Source organism: Canis aureus, chromosome 6 (assembly GCF_053574225.1).
Source record: "Canis aureus isolate CA01 chromosome 6, VMU_Caureus_v.1.0, whole genome shotgun sequence".
Lineage (NCBI taxonomy): Eukaryota > Metazoa > Chordata > Mammalia > Carnivora > Canidae > Canis > Canis aureus.
This window is the reverse complement of record NC_135616.1, coordinates 69914962-69932927: the sequence shown is the minus strand read 5'-3', so window position 1 is coordinate 69932927 and position 17966 is coordinate 69914962. Positions and strand designations below refer to the sequence as shown.

The following is a 17966-nucleotide window of genomic DNA, read 5'->3' as shown; positions in this document are numbered from 1 at the left end:
ATCTCATAAGGTTTGTATGTTTCTCGGATAAATAATTTTGTAGATTGCTGTAAAAGATTTGGATTTTGAAAGCTGTCTGTATAGCTGAAATGTCAGAGATTGAAAAGATTTCCACTAGGTCCAATGAATCTCATCTCAGATTTTGGATTTAATGAAGTCTTTTGCTTTTAGGGAATGAAATGAGCTCTTTATGGACATTCTAAGGATTTGAAAAAAAAAAACCCTGAAAACAGGATATGTTGACAGGGTGCCAAAGTAGTGTCTGAAGCTGATTTGAAATTTGAGTTTAGCTGCCAGTAACATGTTTTTACCCTAACTTATTTTATTTGATATGAAGTAAGCAATTTGAGTCTATAATAAGGGTTGACAAACTATGGCCTGTGGGCCAAATCCGACCTACCACCTGTTTTTATATGACCTACTAGCTAAGAATGGTTTTTATGTTTTAAAATGGTTGGCAGAATTCAAGAGAATATTGTTTTGTGGCATGTGAAAATTATATGGAATTCAAATTTCAGCATCCGTAAATAAAGTGTTACTGGAACACAGCCATACTTATTCATTTACATATTATCTGTGGCTGCTTTTGTACTACAATAGAAGAGTTGATTAGTTATGACATAGATCATATGGCCCACAAAGCCTGAAATATTCCCTGGCCCTCAGAAAAAAAAGTTTGCTGATCCCTGATCTAGCATGTGTAGTCTAATCTACCTTTAAGTTTGACTTTGTATATGATCCTGAAGAAATAATTTTCTTTTCTGAGAAACTTGAAAGTCAATATTCAGTGGTGATACAGATCACATAGTTGTTCCCAAACTTAATTTTTACATAACTCTATTGTCAACCGTATTGAATGATATAGATCAGTAACTCTCAAAGTATGGTCTTCGACCCCTGGGTATCTGGGAGATCTTTTCAGGAGGTCCCCAAGGCAGAAATTGTCTTCATAATAGTCTAGGAAATTATTTGCCTTTTTCACTGTGTTGACATTTGCACGAATGATGCAAAGACAAATGGTCAACTGCTGAATCACCCAGGCATCCCTCCTCACACCTTTCAACCAGAACAACATGACAACAGATTGAGGGCAGGATCAGATGTGGGAATCTAGGCACCTTCTGTTAAAAAGATTTGTAAAAATGTAAAACAATGTCATTTCTCTCACTAAATACTTTGTTTCTGAGAATATAGTTTTTTTGTTTTTTTAAAAGATTTTATTTCATTTGAGAAAGAGAAAGAGCACGAGGTGGGGTGAGGTTGAGGAGAGGCACAGGGAGAGAGAGAAGCAAACTCTCTGCTGAGCAGGGAGCCTAACATGGGGCTTGATCCCAGGACCCAGAGATCATGACCTGAGCTAAAGGCAGAGGCTCAACTGACTGAGCCATGCAGGCACCCCAAGAAAGTAGTTATTTTTAATAAAAATTATATTAATGGAGTGCCTGAGTGGCTCAGTCGGTTGAGCATCTACCTTTGTCTCTGGTCATGGTCCTGGGGTCTGGGATTGAGTCCTGCATCGGGCTCTGTGCTCAGCGATGAGTCTGCTTTTCCCTTGCTCTCTGCCTGCAACTCCCCCTGTTTATGCACTCTGTCTGCATGTGTCAAATGGATAAAATCTTAAAAAAAAATGATATTAATATGTAATGGACTTCAGTGTTTAAAAAATTTTAGTCTAATTATTAAGAGTGGTAAATTTTACAGGTATAATCCACAAAAACAAAAGTTTTTTGAGGTTCTCAATTATTTAAAGAAGGTAAAGGGAGGTCCCAAGACCTCATGCTCATTTACCATGAAGTCAGTTCTATGAAATGGGAGAAAGAATTTTCATTGCTCAATATTTCAATACCACCTATTTATTAATTTTCTGTCAGAAAACTAAGAGGCAGATATAGACCAAACCTCTCTCCAAAAACATGTAGAAGAGATTGAAACAAAGATTTCTAAAAATTTAGTCCTTTTAAAAAAAAAACACAACTAAATGGCATACATTTTCCAGATATGGATGATTATCTAAAAGCACACCTCTGAGGGTACATCGTATAATAGTTAAATAATGATTATATAATTACTATAATAGTTGTAATTGAATGATAGTCTATTATGCTTTATATGCATTAACTCTATTTCTAAAGTCGTACATAATAAGTAATATTATTAAGTGACTCACTGTTGGTCACATAGTAAGTTTTAAGAGCTGGGATCCAAGCACTTGGTTTTGTCTTACCCTGAAGCTCTTATACTTTTCCCTTTATCATAATGATGTTGTTACAAGACATGTGGTAAAGCCACTTCTTTTTTACAAGAAGACTAGATAAAGACTTGCCTTTGGTTTTAGTGTGATAATTAAGGCAAAGGAGATTGGTTTCTAGAGCTACATTGAGTGCAGAAATGAACGAAGTAAGCAGAAACAAATTGCCAGGCCCTGATCTCTATCAGGCAATGACAGCCTTCCTAATCGACTTGGATAGTATGAACAAATGAATAGTGTGATTCACATTCTTTTTGGATAATCCTTAATTTAATATCTATTTACTATTGTGATCATATTTCTAGGTTTCTCCAGTGACAGTGATCTGATATCTCTTACTGTTGACGTGGATTCTCTTGCTGAGTTAGATGATGGAATGGCTTCCAATCAAAATTCTCCCGTTAGAACTTTTGGTCTCAATCTTTCTTCGGATCCTTCAGCACTAGGGGCTGTTGCTTCTGACAGTGAACAGAACAAACCAGAAGAAGAACGAGAAAGTCGCAGCCTCTTCCCTGGCAGTTTAAAATCTAAGCTTGGCAAGAGAGATTATTTGGAGAAAGCCGGAGAATTAATAAAGCTGGCTTTAAAAAAAGAAGAAGAAGATGACTATGAAGCTGCTTCCAATTTTTATAGGAAAGGAGTTGATTTACTCCTAGAAGGTGTTCAAGGTACCATTTTATCTGTATTAATATGTTTTGGAATGTTATGTTGGTGCCTGGAAAGAAAAGTATATACATATAACTATAACTTGTGTAAAGTCCCATGTAAAATTAAGACTGAAAATGAGAAAATACTGAAGATTAAATGGCCTACCTTTGGCGGGCACCTGGATGGCTCAGTCAGTAACCTCTGACTCTTGATTTCAGCTTAGGTCATGTAGGACCTTGGTGTCGTGAAATGGAGCCCCCATCCATGCTGGGCATGGAGTCTACTTAGGATCCTGTCTTGCCCTCTCTCCCTCACCTCCTAGGCCCATTCATGTGCATTCTCTCTCTTTCTCTCTCTCTCTCTCAAAAAAAAAGAGACCTATATTTGGGTATATACCTTCTTCTTCTTCTTTTTTTTTTTTTTTAAGATTTATTTATTTATTTATTTGACAGAGAGCCAAAGAGCACAAGCAGTGGGAATGGCAGAGGGAGAAGGAGAAGCAGGTTTCCTGCTGAGCGGGGAGCCTGACATAGGGCTGGATCCCAAGATCCTGAGTTTATGACCTGAGCCAAAGGCAGGTACTTAATCGACTGAGCCACCGAGGTGCCCCTGGGTGTATACTTTTAATTACATGAATGGAAGACAGTATCAGAGCTGCTTAACTCTCTACTTTGATCAATTAACCAACAAAAACAGGTCTTAAAAAAAAATCAAATCTCCACATCTCTTGTATGAATAATAATCTATTTTTTATGATGTGGCTAGTGATCACGAGCCTTCACCTCTCTCAGGAGTATTCTTTAGTGCATTTACTCTTGCTCGCCTGAAGAGAGGGGATGAAATGTAAAGGTTCTTGATTTGCCTACTGTTCTGTTCTTTGTTAGTTGCCATAAATTCTCAGCTAATTACTGGGGTGAATTGGGACATTAAAAGCTGAATGTTTCTGAATGTCTGTAACTAGGACTTAGCTTTTTTTTTTTTTTTTTTTAAGCATCAGATTTTTGTTTATAGTCATTTGTCTTTTCCTTATAGAAAGAGTGTGAAGCATACTGCAGTTTCATGATTTTCTGGACACAATAATCAGACGTTGATAGGACCTTCTTCCAATGGTTTGCTTTCTACAAAATCATCATTTTTCCTGTGGTTCTATGAGCTTTGACTTGTTAGTGCTGTTCAGATTACTATAATCTCCTGTAGCACTAACTCTTTTCCACCCTCACTGTGCTTGGTGTCCTGTAGTACAGAGCCTTCTGTTTTATTAGAGTATGGACGTTCGATCTTCTAATGTGGTAAAAAATGAGTACTTGGCTACGTGGACTAGAAAAGGGAAGTGGGTGTAGTGGCATCATTGCTTTTTAGCCAGAATTTTGACTAATTCTCTTGTTTTTAGCCCTTACTCTGATTTCCATAGCTACCTAGTGCTACCAGTTCCCAAACTTTGGGAGATTTACAGTGTAATATTAGGCAATTTTCTTTGAGTTTCCCAAGTCAATAACCATTCATCTGTCTGTTATCTAGCTTGTAAAGTGTTGCTGCAGTTTTCTCTCTTAATCTCTTTGTCCTTTTGGGCTTTTGCCTTAAAAATAAGTCTTTTACTGCCACGTTAATGGAGTTTCAAGAGAGAGCACTTCTCATGGTTTGACTGATACGTCATTTTGATACAAATTTTTGTTTCTCAAGTAATGTCATAGGGTTTTTTGTTTGCTAGTAGAGCATTCTGGTCTTTAAAGATCTACACGTTTTTCTTTGTCTTACCTCATTTCGGGTTGACAGTTTAAAATCGGGTTGAGTTGCATTTAGCTTTAATATTTTCCCTTTTCTTTTTAGATCATTTTGTGCTAAAAATTCACTTGTGTTTAACTGACACGGATATATCAGCGTGATATTTTTGTCTTAGTTATTTGCATTTAAACTTCGAGCACTTCATAATGTTACCACTTGATGGCACCAGAAAAATAAAAATCTTTACTTCAAAATGAGAATTATGGATATATATATCAGCAAATAACAAATATCATTTAAGATATTTACTTTGTGATTATATGGTGAATTATTTCTCACTAGAACTTGATACCAAATCTACTAGACCTCTGTCTCAAGGAATGTTACCATTTATATATGTTTTTCCTATTTAACATATCCCTGTCTTTCTGAAAGCACAGTATCTGTTCCAGCCATGGATTGGTTTTAGTTGTTCTTGTGCCATCAAATCCAAAAAATTATACTTGACTAATTGCTTTTAGCCTTTTGTTATTTATTCATTCTGTGATCAATTTCTTTATACAAACTGTGGGAACCACAATCACAGAATTCTAATTTTTAGTCAATATGTAAAATAACCTTTGCTTTAGTTCTTTTTTTTTTTTTTAAGATTTTATTTTTATTTATTTATGAGAGTGAGAGAGAGAGAGAGAGAGAGAGAGAGGCAGAGACACAGGCAGAGGGAGAAGCAGGCTCCACGCTGGGAGCCCGACTCGGGACTCAATCCCGGGATTCCAGGATCGGGCCCTGGGCCTAAGGCGGGCGCCAAACCGCCGAACCACCCAGGGATTCCCCCCTTTGCTTTAGTTCTTATGCTTATGTTTTAAACTATGTGTCACATGTAATGTCAGGGCAGTGCTTTTGGTTGGTATGTAAGTCACCACCTAACAGACATATAGACATTATTGGTTAAACTCCCCCCCCACCCCCGTTTTATTGAGATACAATTGACATATAACATTGCACTAAAGGTGTACATGATTTGATACCTATATATATATTATGAAATGATTACCATAATGAGTTTAGTTAATTAGCATCCTTCCCCTCACAAAGTAACAATTTTTTTTCTTCTTATGACAAGAATTTTTAAGATCTACTCTTTTAGCAATTTTCAAATATGTGATAAGGTATTTTTAAACTATAGTCCCAATGTTGTATATTACATCATGGGACTCGTTAATCTTATAAATGGAAGTTCGCACCTTTTGACTACCTTCTCCTACTTTTCTCACACCCCTATTCCTGCCTCTGGTAACCTACCAATCTTTTCTATAAGTTTGGTTCTTTTTAGATTCTACCATAAGTGAGATTGTATAGTATTTGTTTCTCAGAGGTATTTTACTTAGCATAATGACCTCAAGGTCCATTCATTTCACTAATGGCAGGATTTCCTTCTTTTTTATGGCTGAATAATGTTTCTGTGTGTGTGTATGGACACACACACATATATTGTTTTTTTTTCTGGAATTTAATGGTTTCAGGTCTTATGTTCAGGTCTTTAATTTTAAGGTCTGTGAATTTTATGCAGATGTTCAGGTCTTTAATTTTGAGTTAATTTTTTGTGTGTGGTGTAAAATAGGGGCTTAGTGTTATTTTTTTGCAGGTAGCTGTTCATTTTTGTCAATACCATTTATTGAAAATATTATCCTCCCTAGTGTATATTTTTGGTTCCTTTGTCAGAAATTAATTGACTGTATATGTGTGGCTTTATTTCTGTGCTCTGTATTTTGTCCCATTGATCTAGGTGGCCAGTACCATACTGTTTTGACTCCTGTAGCTTTGTAATATAGTTTGAAATCAGGAAATGTGATGCCTCCAGCTTTGTTCTTTATTCACAGATTGCTTTCGATATTTGGGGTCTTTTGTGGTTCCGTACAAATTTTAGGATTTTTTTTTTCCTACTTAGGTGAAAAATGTTATTTCCTACTTGGGTGGAATTTTGCTAGGGATGAATTTTGGTAGGAATTGCATTGATAGGGAAGCTATAGATTGGATTGGGTAGTATGGACATTTTAACAATATTAATTCTTTCAATCCATGAGCATGGGATATCTTTCCATTTATTTTTGCCTTCAATTTCTTTTATCAATGATTTGTAACAGATTTCATGTTATTAATTCTAACAGTTTTTTTGGTGTAGGGTTTTTTGTATATAATATCATACTACCTGCAAATAGAGACAGTTTTACTTCTTCCTTTCTGATTTGTATGCCTTTTATTTCTTTTTCTTGTCTGATTGCTATGACTAGGACTTTTGTAGTACCATGTTGAATCAAGTGGTGGGAATGAGCATCGTTGTCTTGTTCCTGATCTTAGAGGAAAAGCTTTCAGCTATTTACCATCGAGTGTAATGTTGAGTATGATGGATTTATTCTTTAATTTGTGGGGAAATTGGGGGCTCTAGCTTGTGAACTGACTTGATGTTTGGGTAGAAGAGATATTTTCTTCAGGAAAGTTCGTTTTAGTAGGGTAAAGTTGTTACTGAAACATCGCTATAACCATAATGTCTATGCATCATTTTAATTTAATTCTTGCTATAAGAATGGTTACCTGTTAGGAAAAAAAAATAGAATTGTTATCTGTGACCTTGGTTTGGTTTGATATGCTTTATAATAAATTTATTATTTCTGGATATCTGATAATCTAGAGAGAATGATCTTTCAGAGCTAAGTAGGAGTGCTTTATACAAGGTTCTTATGATTTGGCAAATTTTGTTATTCTAAATACTAACTATTCATCCTAATTAAAGTATTCATCCTAAAGGAGGTTATCTGCGTTGTTTGTAGATCTGATAAAGATGGCTTAATGTTTTTCTTACTTAACTGGTGTTTGCACAGCTGAGACTAGAGGCAGAACGCAATAGCAGCAGTTCTGTTTGCCCATCCAGGAGAGAAGGAGCATACCCCGATACTGGTAACTTTGAATTCTCCTTTTGAATCTGACACTTATTTCCTCAATCTAGGAATGGCTCTTAAAATTAAGGTGCCTTCTGCTCTACTAAGTATCAGGTCTTTATGTGCTTAAGACAGAAAATCCAAAAATCAAGATTGAAGGAATCAACTTGAATCTTTGAAGAGAATGTTTCCAATACATTTCCTTTCACTTCTGTCTTGTTTGTTTTTGCAATGGCCTGGTATGATTAATCTATATTCTGAGTGTTGGTTTTCTAGAATAATTATGGGAATGTAGAATGGCAAATGGATGACATAAAGGCATTAATAAAATATTTAAATAACAGCAATAATTTATTGTCTATTAGATGCCTGTCATTGAACAAGGGGTTTTTCTTAACATATTTTTAACCCTCAGAACAAGCCTATAAGCTGAACTATGACTGGTCATACTGGGCTTTGTCTAAGGACACCAAAATTTAGAGGGTGCAAACATTTAATGTAATGATTCTAGAAGCTTGGCACCTAGTTAGCAAGAATAATTATTTAAAACAGGAAGCTACCAGATGGCGAGCATTGTTAGTAACACCCATCTGTGGGCTACATTATGAATTACAGAGTTGATTTGAGAACTGGTTTTGTTTGGTTTGTTCTAGGTGCCAAAATTGCTGGCTTATTTGTTTGTAAGGTAGATACTGTAATCCCCATTTAATAGGTGGAGAAAACTAAGACTTGTATAAAGCAAGCAATTTGCTCCATTAATACAAGCCACTAAGAGTTTCAGTTTTAAATCTGGGTCTTTCTGAGTTCAAATCTTATCTTGTTTCCACTGTGCCATGTTACTTCTTAAACATTTCTTCTCTAATTATAGTAGCTTTTTAAAATGGAGAAGAAACAAGTCTTCAGAGAGTATCAAATATTTATAAACTTTATTTTGAAATTCATTCTTTTTCCTTCCTTTGATTATTTGCTTATTCAGCCATCTATTCATCCAATTGAAGTTTCAATAGGTATGTACTGGGTGTTGTGATAGTGACTATAAAATGGTTTTTAAATATAGAATTGAATGATGACCCTTCAAAATAAGATCTCTTTTCTGTTTCTTTTTAAATTTTCTGCATATATTATAAATCTCACATTGAAAAGTATTCCTGGATGCTGTTGATATGTAAGTTTTCTATGATTGTTCTTGTGGATATTTTTGACCAGTGGGATAACTCTGAAGATATTATGAAAGTATTGTCTAGTCCACTTAATTTTAGGGATTGTCCACTTAACTACAAAGTATGGTATAGTATAAGGCTAACAACACTGAAAGCTGTAATTTTAATAGGCAGTGGTGGTATAATCATACTGTCTTCTAATGCATTGGCTCTTAGCTGTTTTGATTTATGATCTTCTGTGGGAACTTTGTTCTTTTTCAATATTATTTTGATTGTTTGGGTCCCCTTACAACTCTATATAAATTGAAAATCACCATTTTAAGAAAATGAGCTAAAGTTGATTTTATTTACTTTTTAATTTTTTCTTTTAGAAAATCAGGTTTTCTGTTTCTGCAAAAAAGGCTGTTTGAATTTTGATAGGGATTTCATTAGATTTGTAAATAAATATGGAGAGTATTACCATCTTAAAAGTATATTCTAATCCATGAACACACTGGATGTCTTCCCATTTATTTAGATCTTTAATTTCTTTCAGGAATGTTTTGTAATGTTTTGTAATTTTCAGTGTATGTTCTTCACTTTCTTGGTTAAATCTATTCCTAGGTATTTATTCTTTTGATGTTATTGTAATTAGAATTGTTTCATTAATTTTCTTTTTGGATTGTTCATTCCTGGCATTATAAACACAACTGATTTTGTATTTTTATCTTGTATGTGGCAGCTTGCTGAATTCATTTATTAGCTGTAGTAGTTTTTTGGTAGATTCTTTGGGATTTCTATAAGATTATGTTCTCTGTGAATAGATGCAGTTTTGCTTGTTCCTTTTCAATTTGGATGCCTTTTTAAAAAACCTCTTCTTCTTGCCTAATGCTCTGGTTAGGACTTCCAGTGAAATGTTTAATAGCTCCAGTAAAAGCATGAATCACATGCCTTCACCTCATTTTTCTAGCTAGGGAATAACCTAATTAGGTATAGGTTATTTATTCATCCCTGCAAAGGAGCGAGTCATCCTTGGCTTGTTCTGGATTTCAGGGGGAAACCTTTCCATCTTTTATTATTGAGTATGATATATTTTTTAAAAAAAAGATTTATTTATTTGAGAAAGAGAGAGAGAGTGAGGGAGGGGCCGAGGGGGAGAGGGAGAGAATCTGATTCCCCTCTGAGCGTGGAGCTCCACCATGACCCTGGGATCATGACCTGGGCTGAAACCAAGGGTCCGATGCTTAACCAACTGAACCACCCAGGCACCCCTCCTTTGAGTATGATGTTAGTTATTTTTCATATGTACCCTGTATCATGTTGAAGAAATTCCCTTCTATTCCTAGCTTTCTGGATGCTTTTATTATGAAAGAGTGCTAGATTCTGTCAAATGCTTTTTCTACTTCAGTTGAGATGATCATGTATCTCCCCCCACACCCCTGCCCTTCGTTCTATTAATGTATGGTATATTACATTGATTTTCTTTACCTTTGCATTGCTGGAGTAAATCCCACATGCCACAGAGATTTTTTACCTTATATTTAAACCTGATTGTGCTCTTAATATCTCTTGTATATTTGGTTCATCATTGTAATATAGTTGGAAAATATGGGCTGCTCGTTGAAGTATGAACCTGCTTGTCCATTTTAATCTGTAAATCGCAATTTTACTTTTCAGAGAGCAGTACTAAACAAACATAGAATTCTTTTTAATTAAAGCTTTCCACTACCTTTTCTGTTTTTTTTCTTTTCTGTTTTAAAATAAAACATGTGCTCTTCTCTATAATTCAATAAATTGAATAAATAAATTATGATTCAATAAATTGCTTTAGCTGAGGAATTTTTAGATCTTAACTGTTTTGAAACTGGCTAGATGAAAGCATTTTAAAACGGTAAAACTCAGATTTTAAAAATAGAGATTTGAAAGTCGTTTTTATGTTGCCTATTCTGTTTTCCTGTCCCCATCATTACCGTGTGTGTGTGTGTGTGTGTGTGTGTGTGTGTGTTTCCTTTAATTATCTAGGAAGTGTCTGTAACAGGAAAAACCAGGTACCAATGCAGTGTTCTTAGAAGGAACTATTTCATAGGTTCAGGGAAAAGAGCCGTAGACTGAATGTGTCTTCCCAAAATTCATATTGAAACCTAATCCCCAGAGTGATGGTATTTGGAGGTGCGGCCTTTGAGAGATGATTAGGCCTTGAGGGTTCTGCCCTCATGAGTGGGATTAGTGCCCATTGGAGACCTCAGAAAGCTGCTTTGCTCCTTTCACCACGTGAGAAGGCATAGTGAGAAGGCATAGTGAGACGGTAGCCATCAATGGACAAGGAAGCCAGCACCAGATAGCAGATCTGTTGGAATCTTGCTCTCGGCCTTTGAGCCTCTAGTCCTGTGAGAGGTGCATTTTTGTTTATAAGTTCCATGGTATTCTGTTCTTACAGCCAGAATGAAACTAAGAGAAGACTTTAGATTCTCTGGTTGTGATGTTCACAAATGGAGAGACAGTTGCTTTTTAAATTATCCTGTACTCAGATCAGTCCTATCAAATTTTGTGTTATACTGGACTCTTTTAGTTATTGGTAAACAAAACTAACTCAAAGAAGCTCACGTAGAAAGTGGTGTAGCCCACATAAATGAGTGGTCACATCTGGCTAGATTCAGGTGTTGAAGAACTGTCACAGGGTTTCTATGCTTGTTTGCTCATCTTTATACATGGCCTGTCCTTTTAGTCCCCTTTCTCCCGCTTACTTTGATCTCTGGGTGGTGTGAAAGATAACCTCCTCATCCCATCCCTGGGCAGCTGTAAGTTTACAGAGGTTTTTTTCCTCTGAGTTCTAGAGGAAGAGGGTGTTTTCCCTCTAGCTCCTGTACAAGCATGGGTCACATGCCTTTACCTCATTTTTCTAGCTAGGGAATAACCTAATTACGTATAGGTTATTTACTCCTCCCTTCAAAGGTGGGCAGAACTATCCCTCATGAACCATACAAACTAAACAGCATAGCTGTAGAATATGAGGGGAGTGGACCAAAATGAGAAAGGATTATTAGGCAGAAACAAAATAAAATGAAAATGTCACCCTCTACTTAACCCTTCCTGACCCCACACTGACCCTTAATATGCTTTCTCCCCCTTCCCTGTTAAAAAATGTTTGTTTATATGTTTTCTCATACATGTTTCTTAGATTTTCTAGGGAACAAGCATCATATCTATTTTTTTAACTTTTAATTGAATTGAATTTACAGAAAACTACATATTGTAAGTATATAGCTTGATATATTTTCACCCGTGGAGCACACTTATGCTACTGGTACCTGGATTAACAAGTAGAACTTGACCAGTACTCTTGAGGCATCCGTATGTTCCTTTCCAATAACTACCTCCCCAGAAGTGATTGCTATCTTGATCTCTAAAGAGCACTGATTGCATGAGATCTGCCTTTTTCTATTCTTACCTCTTGTGAGGGTACTGTTCCAGTTTATGTCCTCTTCTGTACGTCCACCCCTCTTCTGTGTAGTTTCTTTTATCGATGAGGATGGGGGAGTGATTGGTGTTTCTCTTTTGTTTTTATAGGCCCCTTATCTTTGTCTTCTCCTTTCCATTATTCTCTACACCCCTTTACTGTTACATTATCCCTCCCTCTCTTTCTTTCTTTCAAGATTTTATTTATTTATTTATTTGACACAGAGAGAAAGAGCACAAGCGGGGGAGCAGCAGACAGAGGGAGAAGGAGAAGCAGGCTCCTTGCAGAGCAGAGACGGATCCTGGGATCATGACCTGAGCCTAAGGCAGACGCTTAACCGACTGAGCTACCCAGGTGCCCCCATCATACCCTTTTCTTTAGGGTCTGTTTCTTCCCCAGAAGAAAAGCTTTACTAAGGCTCTCACTTTGGGTTCCACTCACTTTCAAGTCTGACTTTACATTTATAGGCTGTGTTTTCAAACTGCCAAGTCCCAGTTTATGTTTCATATTTTGGCATTTAATTGGACTTTTTTTTCTGGGGGTGTTTATGTTTCATTTTGTTTTTCTACTGTTCTTTAAGTCCTGTGTACCCTTGTCTACTTTTTTAAGGGATCTGTTAATCTCTCTCTCCTCTGGTTTCTGCATTCATGTGCCTGCAATAGTGGGGCCTTTGGAGCTCTGTTGTAATTTGGTTTATTTCTCTATTTACAGATAATCTAAAAGTCATGGTATTCTTTTCTTAGTAATGCTGAAGGTGTGGGTCATATGTGGTTTTATTTATCCCTCAAATTTTTAATTTGTTTTGTTTTTTGTTTTGAGAGATTATGTGGGGAGATTTGAAAATGGGTGGTTTTCATTATCTTCCAGACTTGAGATGCTACACTTACTATTATTTAAAATTTTCAAAAAAATAAAAAAATAAAAAAATAAAAAAATAAAATTTTCAGTAACTTTTGCATTCCTGAAATAAACCTACTCAGTTGCAATGTGTCTTTTTTTATATATCACTGGGGTTCGTTGCTATTATTTATTCAAGATTTTTGTGTGTTTTTATTTTTCATGTTTATTGTCTTATCTATATATACAAATATATTCATAAATCTATATATGTATTACAAATATATTTACTGAATCAAAAGTAAATTATAGACATCATGGCTTTGACCTGTATGTAAAAGACATTTCCAGAAAATAAGGTCATTCTTTTACATATCCACAGTGTAAATATCATACTTAACAAATTTAAGAGCAATTTTAGGGAAAGGATTTTAATACTGGATTTAATTTCTTTAATAGATATCCAACTGTTAAAATTGTATATATTTCTTCTTTTATCAACTAACTGGTAAGTTGTATTTTTCAAAGAATATGTTTCATACAAATGGTCAAGTTAGTTTTTTTTCTCTGCTCTTTTGCTTTATTTTATTATTCTTATTGAGATATAATTGACGTATAACATTATGTTAGTTTTAGGTGTATAGCACAATGATTTGATATATGTATATATTGCAAAATGATCATAGTAATAAGTCTTGCTAACATCCATCCCCACACCATTGCAATTTTCTTTTTTTTGTGATGAGAACTTTTAAGATATATTCTCTACACAACTTTCAAATATACAATACAGTATTATTAACTATTGACACCATGTTGTACATTATACCTCTGGGATTTATTTAGTTTATAACTGGAAGAACTTTGTATTTTTTGAACCCCTTCACTCATCTGGCAACCGTGAGTCTGTTTTCTGTGGCTCTGAGCTTTTTTTAAAAAGGAGATTCTACATGTAAGTGAGATCACACGGTATTTACTTTTTCTGTGTAACTATTTCACTTAGTATAATGCCTTTAAGGTTCATCCATATTGTTGTAAATGGCAGGATTCCGTTCTTATTATGGCTGAATAATATTCCTGTGTGTGTATGTGTATACCACATTTTCTTCATTCATCCATTGATGGACACTTTGGTTGTTTCTGTTTTTGCTATTGTAAATAATGCTACAGTGAACTGGGGTTGCAGATATCTTTTTAAGTGTTTTTGTTTTCTTTGAGTAAATACCCGGAATTGCTGGAACATGTAGGAGTTCTATTTTTAATTTTTTGAAGAGCCTCCATATTGTTTTCTGTAGTGGTAGCACCGATTTATATTCCCACCAACAATGCACAAGGGTTTCTTGTTCTTCACATCCTTGCGAACTCCTGTTATCTCTTTGATAACAGTCACTCTAACAGGTGTGAGGTGATTTCTCGTTGTGGTTTTGATTTGCATTTTTCTGATGATTAGTGGTATGGAGCATCTTTTGACGTATCTATTGGCCATCGGTATACCTTTGGGAAAACCTTTATATAGATTCTGCCCATTTTAATCTTTATTATTTATTTATTTGATTATTTATTTATTCATGAGAGACGGGGGGCGGGGGGGCAGAGACACAGGCAGAGGCAGAAGCAGGCTCCATGCAGGGAGCCCGATGTGGGACTCGATCCCAGGTCTCCAGGATCATTTCCTGGGCTGAAGGCAGGCGCTAAACTGCGGAGCCACCCAGGGATCCCTGATTCTGCCCATTTTTAAATTTTTTGTTAGAGAGTTGGATGAATACCTTAGATATTTTGGATATTAATCCCTTTTATGGTTTGTAGGTATTTTCTCCCATTTGGTATGTTGCCTTTTCATTTTGTTGATGGTTTCCTTTGCTCTGCAGAAGCTTTTCATTTTGATGTCTCATTTATTTTTGCTTTTGTTGCCTTGGCTTTTGGCATGAAACCCTCAAATTTATTGATTGTAGAATTATAGTATCTTTTTATCTTTTTGGTATCTGTTGGATCTTTCCTGATGTTGGTATAATATTTTCATTATCAGTCATATTAAGGATTTACCAGTTTTATTAATGTTATAATATTTATACATTGTTTTCTATTTTATGTATTTCTGTTTCTTTTTCTCCTACTTAACTTTAGGTCTGGTGTTTACTTTTTGAGTTAGGAGCTTACATCTTTGAATTTGGCCATTTTTTCTATATATGTTTAAGTTTATAAATTTCCCACTAAGTACTGCTTTAGCTACACTCCACACGTTTAGATACATCAGATCTTCACTGTTATCAGTTCAAAATATTTATTTTGTCTCATTAGTTTTCTATGGCTGCTCTAACAAATGACCATAAATTTACAACACAAATTATTATTTTGTGGATTAGAAATATGCTATGAATCTCAGCTATAAATCAAGGTATGGGCAGGACTATATTCCTTTCCAGAGACTTTAGGGGAGAATCTGTTTCATTGCCTTTTCCAGCTTCTAGAGGCTGCCTGCATCCCTACCTCCATCTTCTAAGTCAGCAGAGTTATATCCCTTTGACCTTTCTTTCCTAGTTATATCTCACTCTGATTCTCAGCAAGGAAAGGTTGTCTGATTTTAAGGACCTTTGTGATTTGGTTGGGCCTACCCTTACAATCCAGGGTAATTGCCCTATCTGAAGGTTCTTAACCTTAATCATTTGTAAAGTCACTTTAGCCAAGTTAAATAATTTATTTACAGGTTACTGGGTTAGGACATGAACATTTTTAGGGGTCCATTAGTCTGTCTGCTGTACCTGGGAATTACTCCTATGTAATATATTTCTAAGTATCATAAGTATACTAATTAATCTCTCAGCAGTTGAGATTTTTCTAGTTATCTTTTTGTTACAGATTTATAGTTCAATTCCATGGTGTTCAAAGAACTTTGAATGATTTCAGTGTTTTGAAATTTGTTGATGGTTTATTTATGGCCAAGCCACCCTTCCTGTTTAATCATTTTAATATAGTGCCTTGAAATGGGAATGCTTGCTACAGTCAAAAAATTAATTGAAGATTTCACGATACTTTTTATTACATGGTGATCTTTTGTTTGTAGGTCATTATCTTACTTTCTGATAGTCTCTGTCTTTTGCGTAGTTAACCAATCATTACAGAGTAGTCAGTCTATATTGCTGAATAGTCATTACTACTTATGATTAAATTGATTTTTGATCTGTATGAGATGTTATTAAATTATTTTGATCTGTATGAGATGTTATTAAATTATTCCCTGATTAATGAAAACATACCTATTTTATTGGCTGTCTATGAAAACCTCACAAATATAGTCAAATCATATTTTGATTGAGTCTAGATCAATGATAACTCACTCATTCTCCTACAAAAGAAAAGTATACTCTAGGTCAATAAAGAACAAAGACGTTGAGTAACCAGGGCAGATAAAAGCAGTGATTAGAAAAAATACCCTCCAAATTGAATTTTTTGTTGTAGTTGATCGGTGTGGTATTTGCTAGAATAGGGGTAATGCCCTGACTTGTACTATTAATGAAAGGCCTGTCTTTGCCCAAACAACTAGAAGCAGGATTAGAAGGAATAAATAATAAGAAGCATAGATGTGACATCAGTACATGTAATAATCCCTTTAAATGAAGTGATCAGTGACATATGAGATAGACTGTAGAATTCGTACTGTGGATCTAGAAAGATTCACAGTACGAATCCACAATTTTGTTCTATTTAACTAAACTTTAATGGATGACTATTATGCTCACTAAAATCAATGAGCAGCTTACAAGTTATCGAGGGGAGAGAGTGGTAAACAATTTAAAAAGTGCCATTATTTTGTACTTTCCTCCATTTTTCTCTTTAGCATCTCTCAACTCTTCCATTTCTCTATCTTAGTTTTAATGATACGTCATTTCAAAAAAGTCTTTTGGCACACCTTAACCCTCCTTACTTCTGATCTTTTATCACATTTACCCGGCCAAACCCTAGTCCTGGATTAATTTATCCGTTTGTTTTGTAGTATCCATTTTCCATGATTTCTGGTTTATAGAGATGGAAAACTGGGCAGCTGAGTGCTATTGGAAGAAACCACACCTTCTGGACAGATTGGTAACTAAAATGAATTCATTGTTATTAATCTTAACTGGAATCTCAATAATACTTCTTATCCTTAATGTTCTTTGTTAACTTATGTATATATAATCATCAGTGTCTATTTTATACAACCTCTGCTTTCCTAAATTGACTTCAAATGACACCATGCTTTTCTTCATTTTCTAATTCTTAGGTTAACCTTTTTAAGTCTACTTTGCCAGCTCCCTCTTGCCCATTTGACCTTTAAATATTGAAGTTTATTGAGACTTGGTTGTCAACCTTCTTAGTCTCCTTACCCTACTTTCTTAGGGGATTTCAACATTATATAATTTCAGTGGCTATGTAAAATAACACTGTGTCATAGAAATATAATGTGACACACATATATAATTTAAAAAATTTCCAGTAGCCACATTAAAACTAGGACTTTCACTTACTCATATGTGGAATTTAAGAAAAAAGAACAAAGGGAAAAAAAGACAATCCCCAAACCAGACTCTATTATATAGCTAACAAACAGATGCTTAACAGAGGGGAGGGTGGGTAGGGGGACTGTATTCACCCTACTTCCCAAAGAAACTAAAAAACCAGACAAAGTATGGGTATCTGTGGTTTTCAAGACACTGGACATTAGACAGTGAAGGACAGTGGCTTTTGAGAGAGACAAAACAGATATGATAAGTCTTAAGATTGCTCAGCTTACCATCTTGAGTCTTCAGGTTGTAGCTCAGGAAGAAGGAAGACAGGCGAATTGTGGCAAAACCTTTGAGTTGAGATGGGGCTGAGTCCAGCAAGACTAAAGCAGAGTTCACAGAGTTTGCAAGACCATCGCTTAATGTCTAGTATTTTATCTAGAGAGGAGATGGCTATACAGAGATTTGCAAAATATCCCCTGGAATACTTAGCAGAGTACT

The 17966-nt window shown here is 35.3% G+C and overlaps 1 protein-coding gene across 7 annotated transcripts in view; it reads left to right on the top strand.

Moving 5' to 3' along the window:
- Positions 1 to 17966, top strand: part of RPS6KC1 (ribosomal protein S6 kinase C1) — a 179985-nt gene that overhangs the window by 59542 nt on the left and 102477 nt on the right. For 4 of the 7 annotated variants that reach the window (XM_077902147.1, XM_077902145.1, XM_077902146.1 and 1 more), the window contains one exon: positions 2554 to 2916. The exons of 1 other annotated variant lie outside the window; for it this stretch is intronic. In XM_077902147.1, the coding sequence (XP_077758273.1) occupies positions 2554 to 2916 (363 nt within the window). Of the gene's footprint in view, positions 1 to 2553; positions 2917 to 12380; positions 12505 to 17966 lie in introns of those variants that run through there. 2 more of the 7 variants (XM_077902151.1, XM_077902150.1) reach the window with 1 other exon arrangement.